The sequence below is a fragment of the Coregonus clupeaformis genome, unplaced genomic scaffold (genome assembly GCF_020615455.1).
Source record: "Coregonus clupeaformis isolate EN_2021a unplaced genomic scaffold, ASM2061545v1 scaf4945, whole genome shotgun sequence".
In the NCBI taxonomy this organism is placed as follows: Eukaryota; Metazoa; Chordata; class Actinopteri; order Salmoniformes; family Salmonidae; genus Coregonus; species Coregonus clupeaformis.
Genome location: NW_025538399.1, coordinates 2,090 through 10,636, shown reverse-complemented (window position 1 = coordinate 10,636; position 8,547 = coordinate 2,090). Strand labels below are relative to the sequence as shown.

The following is an 8,547-nucleotide window of genomic DNA, read 5'->3' as shown; positions in this document are numbered from 1 at the left end:
ACTCTTGTTGTATAAAATGACTGGTTAGTCGCCCATCTAAAGCAAACCATTGGACGCCCCTGCCATCTTATTAGTGTACTGGCGCAACATTCTCCCCCTCTCCTCACCTCTCTATCTCTCTCTCTCTCTCTCCTGTCTACACTTGACATTGGTGTTTCAATACCACCATCCCGGCTGCAGGAAGTCATCTTTCTGGCACTGACCACCAGACGGGATTTAGCTGCTTCCTGGGGCAGGAAGCTGGTTCAAGGATGCTAGGAGGCAAGTGAGGGGCAGAAAGGTTGAACGGGGAGGACGGAGGGGTAGAGTGGGGCTCAAATGGGTAGAGCTATGTCAACAAACAGCTCCAAGTTCTAACAAAGTCAGTGGGACAATAGTCAGAGGGTTTGTGAGTTCAGACCGCTGAGTGTTTGGGTGTAAACGGGCCCATGTGATCGCCTGTCGTTGTTGTGTATAGGCTAGCTCTCCAATATGCTTAAAACTCAGGGTGGAAATATCCCTATGAAGGATGCTAAGGTAGCGGAGCATAGCTTGGGGATTGGTCAAGCGAGGGTGGGGTGGGCGAGGTATTGATGTCTTTTTTCAAGGCAGAATGTGTTAGGGATAGTGGTTAGTTTACTCCTCTCTCTTTCCCTATGCGTGTAGAAGTAGTACCATAACCTGTCTGGTGTAGGCCTATTCAAAGCTCTGAAAATCCGTATTCTGTTATCTTGATATTGTGGTATCTGGATCAGAATGATCCAATTTTTTTTCTTTCTGAGAAAGTCTTAAAAGCCACATCGATCTGATCCTGGATAGCAAAAAAGAGGATTACAAAATCCAGATAATTCTGATCCAGATTAAACGTTTTGAAAGACTGTGCCCTCTTGACTCCCGAGTGGTGCAGTGGTCTAAGGCACTGCATCGCAGTGCTAGCTGTGCCACTAGAGATCCTGGTTCGAGTCCAGGCTCTGTCGCAGCCGGCCGCGACCGGGAGACCCATGGGCGGTGCACACTTCGTCCCAAGGTAGGGGAGGGTTTGGCCGGGCAGGGATGTGGGTTCGCTTTTCCACGGGGGGCCAGTATAAAAAAAATAAACAAACAAAAAAGATGTATGCACTCACTTAACTGTAAGTCGCTCTGGATAAGATCGTCTGCTAAATGACTAAACTCTAAATGTAGATAAAACATAAATCACCCTCGTTACCAACTGAAGCATCCCATTGGATAATAAATTACCCAAATAATACAGGCCACTCAAACCAGGAAGTTGCCACCTCTCCCCTGAGTTGACACCTTTTGGTCTACTCAGTCAGAGAAACAGTTTGCATCTGAACACGAGGTTGGAAGGACAGTCAATTTTAGCTCTAAGACATGCTAGATCAGGTAGTGCTCATTGCAGGAGTAACTGTGTTGGGTGTGTTAGAGCAAGGTAAGTTGTTCATATTTTATTTCTATAAAAAGTGCAGCGCTTTTATGATAATCCTGTGGTCATTATCATAGAACTAGTAATTAAGTTAACTTGTTTGTATTCAATTTAACATTGGAAATGTTAACCTGTGGCAGAAAATGCATGCATAACACATATCAAATATCTGATTTCTTTGAGTGTTGGTACAATTTCCTTGTCAATAAGTGTGGGGAAATTATTTTTTCAGATTTTTATAGCATGGATATTGTGATGTGTGTTGGTAGCTTACTTCTCTCTACAGGTGATATACGCCAGACGCAAGTACTCTGTCTCCCCACCCACACCTCAGGACCCCCAGGGTTTGACAGGGTCTTCAGAGCTCAGTAAGTCTGCTAGATCTGAAATGACATGTCTATCAGCAGTTTAATATTGATTTCTTTACTTACTTACTTTACCCAAATATAATTTTAGTATTAAGTTGCTGTTGTGTCATTCTTCACCTGCACTCAGAAATTGATGACGCTTGATAAATATCCCTCAGTACTTAGCAGGTGACATGCAGACAATAGATGTAGAGAGTAGGCCTATTTAGTTGATTGCCAAAGTAGTTGATTTAGAATGAGAATATCAGGGTTCGCACAAGGTGTTTGAGGTTCTTAAAATACTTGAATTTGGAAATTCAAGTACTGGAATACCTTGAAAATCAGACATTTTCTATAGTTGGTACTTGAAAAGTACTTGAATTAAAATGAGAGAACAGAAAATGATCAACTATGTTAATATGAAAAATATTAGAAATGTATTGGTCTTACGAATTAAGAGAGTTATATTTCCCAAGTGTTTTGCGCTCTGGTTGCCAGGCAAGCTCGCTCATTCCACCCACACTGCCACTCAGCCAGGCAGGTACAGAACTGACTGATTAGGCGCCGCCAAACATCACATCGATAACTAAAATGCCGGGCAAATGTATACTGAACAAAAATTTGAACGCAACATGTAAAGTGTTGGTCCCATGTTTCAGGAGGTGAAATAAAAGATCCCAGAAATGTATTTCTCTCATTTTGTGCACAAATGTATTTACAGCCCTGTTAGTGAGCATTTCTCCTTTGCCAAGATAATCCATACGCCTTCTTATTCTTCTTCTTCTTCAATGAGATTTAACGGCGGTTGGCATCCAATTTGTTACATTACCGCCACCTACTAGACTGGAGTACAACTCCCTTATCTTTTCTTGAAAAATTAAATAAAGCAAAGAAATATCCTACCATCTAACACTACACTCACACCTTCAACACTACAACTAATAATTAACCCCACCCTTCTCCACTTTTTTAAATATACTCACTCCTACCTCATGCCCTCAACATGAATTGATGGGACATCACCTCTTAACACTCCCGTAACTCTTCTGCTGTCAAGTCTCGCACACCCAAATATCTCTCTGCAGCTGCCACCACAACCTCAATTTTCTTTGATTTGTGTTCCATCCCTGCAGTACAATTAATAACCATTACTATAAATGCTAAAAATCCAATCTTGCTGAACCATATATCACTTGTTGATTTATCCCTCTGTACAGGTACATCTCTACTACTCACACAATTTCTCTCAGGATCCCTCCCCCTTGACCCATCTTCCTCTACTTTCTTCACTGCCTCCGCAATTGACAACTTCTTCTCTACTCTTACCCTGGATACCTTAACCTGCTTCTCTCGCACTGGACATGTCTGATCCCCAGCCCCATGGCCACCCCTACAATTAGCACACACCACTACTTTCCCCACTGCTTCACACTCCTTTGTCTCATGCCCTTCTGCACCCTTCTCACACCTTGGAATCTACCTCCTACACACTGCTGCCACATGCCCATAAGTTTGACACCTGTAACATCTTAAGGTATTCGGCACATATGCTCGCACTGGATAACTTGTATATCCTAACCTCACTTTCTCAGGCAAAGACTCAACTTCAAAACTCAAAAGAACAGACAATGACTCTTCTGTTTCCACACTCTCGCCACCCTGTTTACTTCGCACCAAACGACGAGCATCACACACACCGGGAATCCTCTCCTTCAGTTGGTCAACTTTTACATTCACTGCTACTCCAGTAATCACTCCTCTCAATGGCACCCTTTTCTTAAGAGCAAAACAATTCACAATTCTTTCCCCCATTTGTTTAACTCTGAGCACCTTCTCCCTCTGTCCAACAGAAACACAAACAATTATCACTAGACCACTTCTGGTTACCCTCACCAAATCCACTTTACCCAACGCTCTTTTCACCCATCTTGAAATCACAATTGGATCAGCCAAAAGGCAAGGATCCATTTTTTCCACAAACTTCACTCCTACTGTCACAGACTAATCTTTATCCTGACCCTCTGTGCAATCCTGGGGCTCTGAGTGCTTCACCACACCTTCCACCTCCAATACATCACCCTCATTCACTTCCATTTCTACTCCTGTCTTCAGCTCACTTTGCTTACATTTCTTACCACTCTTCTTTAACAAACCTTCTCCCTTTTTCCCACCATTTTTAACTGACTCAAACTCACAATCTTCCTCCATCTCTCTCTTAGACCTCCTCTGCCTCTCTTTTTCCCTCCATTCCTCCTCATTCATCCAAGTATACATCTCCTTATGATAATACCTCATTTCTCCAAATCTATATCTGTTTCTTGTCTTCTCTAAGGACTCCATTTTCCCCCTCCTTTCCTTTCCGGCGTCTATTCTATCCTCGGCCTTGACCTCTTCATTGCTCTCCTCTTCTGATCCGTTGTCCTCCTCTCCTGAATCACCATCGTCTTCCGATCCCTCATCCAAGCTGTTATCCTCACTATCATCGGGACTTACTCCCTTTCCAACTGCTCGTCTTTTCGCTGAAGACGCCATGCTCCACCCATCCATACACCTGACAGGTGTGAGATATCAATAAGCTGATTAAACAGCATGATCATCACACAGGTGCACCTTGTGCTAGGAAAAGGCCACTCTAAAATGTGCAGTTTTGTCACACAACACAATGCCACAGATGTCTCAAGTTTTGAGGGAGCATACAATTGGCATGCTGACTCCAGGAATGGCCACCAGAGCTGTTGCCAGAGAATTGAATGATCATTTCTCTACCATAAGCCGCCTTCAACGGCTCGTTTTAGAGAATTTGGCAGTCCATCCAAACGGCCACACAACTGCAGATCACGTGTAACCACGCCAGCCCAGGACCTCCACATCCTGCTTCTTCACCTGCGGGATCGTCTTAGAGCAGCCACCTGGACAGCTGATGAAACTGAGGAGTATTTCTGTCTGTAATAAAGCCATTTTGTGGGGAAAACTCATTCTGATTTGGCTGGGCCTGGCTCCCCAGTGGGTGGGCCTTGCTACCAAGTCATAGATTAGGGGCCTAATGCATTTATTTCAATTGACTGATTTTCTTATATGAACAATAACTCAGTAAAATCGTTAAATTGTTGCATGTTGCGTTTATATTTTTGTTCAGTATAGAGTCTAGCCTGCCTGGCATGATATTGATGTTTATGAATGGGGTTTGCCAGACCCAGCCAGGGATGTAGTGGAGGGTAAACGCCGTTTACGCAACTTTTTTTTTTTTAGCAAACTTGGCCCACGACATAGGCAGAGAGTTATAAATAACTACCTTCGCCCAGACAAGTGTTGGCAAGTAGCAGAGAGACGCCGCTGACAGTGGGGAATGGTTTAACATCCCTCCACTCCTGTCGTGTCAACATATGAACTGCAGGAGCAGTTGACTGAAATTAAACTAGCTAGCTATAATCAAAAGATGGGCTATAAGTTCTCATAACAAAATACCTTTTCTTTATAGAGAGTAGTGAGACAGTGGTGAGTCAGGCTGCAATGAAGGAGGCAAAGGAGATACACAGAGAGGAAGTATTGAAGCAAACGGGGAGAGAGGTTAGTAGTAGTACAGTGGTTCCCAAACCTGGGGTCCAGGACCCATGTGGGGTTGCCTAAAATGTAAATAGGGTCCCCTGAGAGAATCTTTAATCTTATCAAACACATTAATAACTTGTTCCTCTTCAAATGGGTATAGAATACAACATTTTAGAGTCAACTAAGGGCCTTTTACACTGTCAGAATTCACTTTCATGTCATGATGGGACAGCCTGTGGGACCTAAAATTTAGTGAAATATAAAGACAATTTGATATGTACACTGAACAAAAATATAAACACAACAATTTCAAAGATTTTACTGAGTAACAGTTCATATAAGGAAATCAGTCAACATCAGTACTGACTTACCACTCATGTATGTAGTAAATAAATAGTGAAACACGTATTGTTGAGTAGAACTTGTAAGGTAGTGATAAATAGAAAGTTGTTGTTTTATAGGTTGTGGAGACATACTGCCATCTGGTGGCAACTAGAAACAATTGCATGATAGGAACTATTACAACTTGATGGTCCTTGAAAATAAATATTAGTGCTTGAAAAAGTACTTAAGTCCTTGAATTTGACTTGCCACTGTCTGTGAGTATCCTGCAATATGTACCCAAATACATTGCAACATAATTTGGTCAAGAAAAATGAATTCGATTTTTGTCAGAAATGGCATGCCCAAAAGCCACCGCATTTGTAGATTTGCCCCTAGGTGCTTGCTATGTATTTTACTATGATTCCTGGCTCTTGAACTGATTTATGTTTTGTTTCTTTAGAGCCAACTGCTCTGAATATTTCCCAATCTTCATCACCATACTATGGGTGTCTGGACTCTTCTTCAGCCAAGGTAGGCACCCAAAATGTATTCTTTGCTGCCTCAGTGCACCCACACAGCCTCATGCTTTATTTGACAATTTCACTGAATATATTGACTACCTCTTTGAGTCAAGTTGACTCCCATTGAGGAAATTAAAATAAGATTTTATGTTTTACGACAGACAGAGATGGGCAAAAGATACATCAATATATCTTTTTACAAGACACTCTAATGACCAATGTCTATTGACTTGGAATAAAAATGTAGCTAATTCATAGCCATTGATTCATGAAGAGTATAACTTATAAATGTCTCATGAGCTTAGTTCAACTGTCTTCCTCCATCACAACCCAAAATATAAGCTTTTTTTTACCCCATTGTTTGTAAAGTATGTAATTGTAAACAAACACTGTATAGCTTCAAAATATGATTAAAGCTATTGTTTTGATATCATGGATGGTTAGTCCTTGCATCCATAGCTCCATCTATGAATTTGAGAGTGGTTTCTCCAACCCCATCCCTCAGCTGTTTACTGAAAGAAGTGGCGGAGTGACCGTTTTGTTGTTTAAATCCCAGATTGCCCTTTTAACTGCTAAATTATGACCCATTTTTCTCTTCATCACCTAGGTCTGTCAGCACTATGTGGACTCCTATACCTGTACGGGCGCTACCTGTACTTCAGGGGCTATGCTAAATCGGCACATGGCCGGTAATGACACATCGGTCTGTCCCTCGGGGCCTGTTCCAATAATTATGCATCATTCCATGGCATTGCAGATCATCCTTTCGTTCCTTGGAATTACATATCTGGCGTATTAGATTAGTGATGCTCAAGAAAGAGAGTAAGGAGAGATTTCATTTTGAAGTATAGGGTCAGAATCAGTGTTCCCTCAAGATAAATAGCAGCAGGCACCCGCTACATGTGGATACCAGAGCCTTCTATTTGCAGAGTTGTCACAATGGGGAGGTCGGTTTTCTATTATCTGGAGGCTGGAACAGTTCCTCAACTGTCACTTTCCCTGTATCTTTCCCATAGGAAGTTTATTTAGAAAAGTTGTCTAATCTCGTATTCTGTACAAAATTAACTTTGTCGTGTTTAGTAAATATACTCCAAACAGACAACATCATCCCTTCATATTCATTGTCCATCAATCAATATTCATTGTTTCTGAATTATTGCGTAATGCATTGCTGCTAAAACAAATGATTATCTTTCTTGCTCTCCCTCTCTCCCCCTCTTTTCTCTCCTTCCCAGACTAGCCCCTCTGTATTTCAGTGCCAAGGTTCTGTGGGTTCTGATTGGGTTCTCCACCCTGGGGATTCTGGGTTCTGTGTGTCGGTTCTACCTGGATCTGGACCTGACGCAGCTCGCCAGCTCTGTCCTCGGCCTGACTGAGGAGGGGGAGCTATAAGGGATGAGCAGGAAGAGAAGAGATTAAAGGAGAGATTATGGGATACACTAACAAAAATGTAGACAAGCTACCTTCGTTGCCAAATCAAGACAACTAAATGTGACTGGTTGATTGAAGTAGGGAAATATGTGTTCCAACCATGAGCTGCAGATTTGAAATAATACATGTGTCCGGTCTAGGCCTATTGTAGGCTATTTTACGAACTGCTTATGTGCCATTTGCGGGTATCTAATGGTTAAAAAATGAATATGTTTATCTTTCTAATGCTGTTAACTGTATGTCTCAACTCATGTTATTAAGTGGATTACACCCTGTTAAAATGGGAGTGAGCAGTGATATTGATTAGAAAGAAGCACCTGTTTCGGTAGCGCGAGTCGCAGCTCAAATTGCGCTTGCAGTCCTTCATTTAGCAAATCACCTTGCAACTCCGTTAGGCCTAAGTGTTTTTCAATTTAGACAGAGAATATAGGCATACACATTTTATTTAGTTGTCCAATGTGCTAACTGACTGTAGTGTGCTAGCTAGCCAGTGTGTTTACAGTTTCATTAATTTGCCATGAGAAAAAGGCTTCTGGAAAAAGCAACTCCCTTTCTATAATCATTGCCAAAAATAAAACATAGTTTTCTTCACTTGTCGACTATTAGGCTACTGTAGAAGGTTAAAAGTGTATAAATAATCCACATAATTTGTGAATTCCCCACTCTGTTCAAGCAAGGGAACTTCCGTACAAAATTTGCATGCAACTTGTTAAAAATTTAGAAAAAAAAGGGGTTAGACTGTTGTCATAAGTGTGTTGATGCATCCAAACTATGTTAAATCCCCATGCAATTTTTTTAAATTTGATTTTGAAATCATCATTGTATGTCTAAGTCTCAGGTTATTTATTGAAAATAACTCCAAATATATGTATCATTTATTTCCCTGAGCCTTCCTATGCCATTGAAATGCTCCGTCTGATCGTGTGGGGCGTGTTGATACAAATGTAATCAGCCCTGATTGGCGGATAGAATC

General features: G+C 41.6%; 1 protein-coding gene across 1 annotated transcript; it reads left to right on the top strand.

Moving 5' to 3' along the window:
- Positions 1–1,309: 1,309 nt before the first annotated feature.
- LOC123490828 (leukotriene C4 synthase-like) lies at positions 1,310–7,535 on the top strand. Its single transcript, XM_045220680.1, is given in 6 exon segments — positions 1,310–1,411; positions 1,675–1,728; positions 1,731–1,773; positions 6,083–6,153; positions 6,751–6,832; positions 7,379–7,535. Coding segments are annotated over 6 exon segments (465 nt in total). The 5' UTR covers positions 1,310–1,353.
- Positions 7,536–8,547: the final 1,012 nt, after the last annotated feature.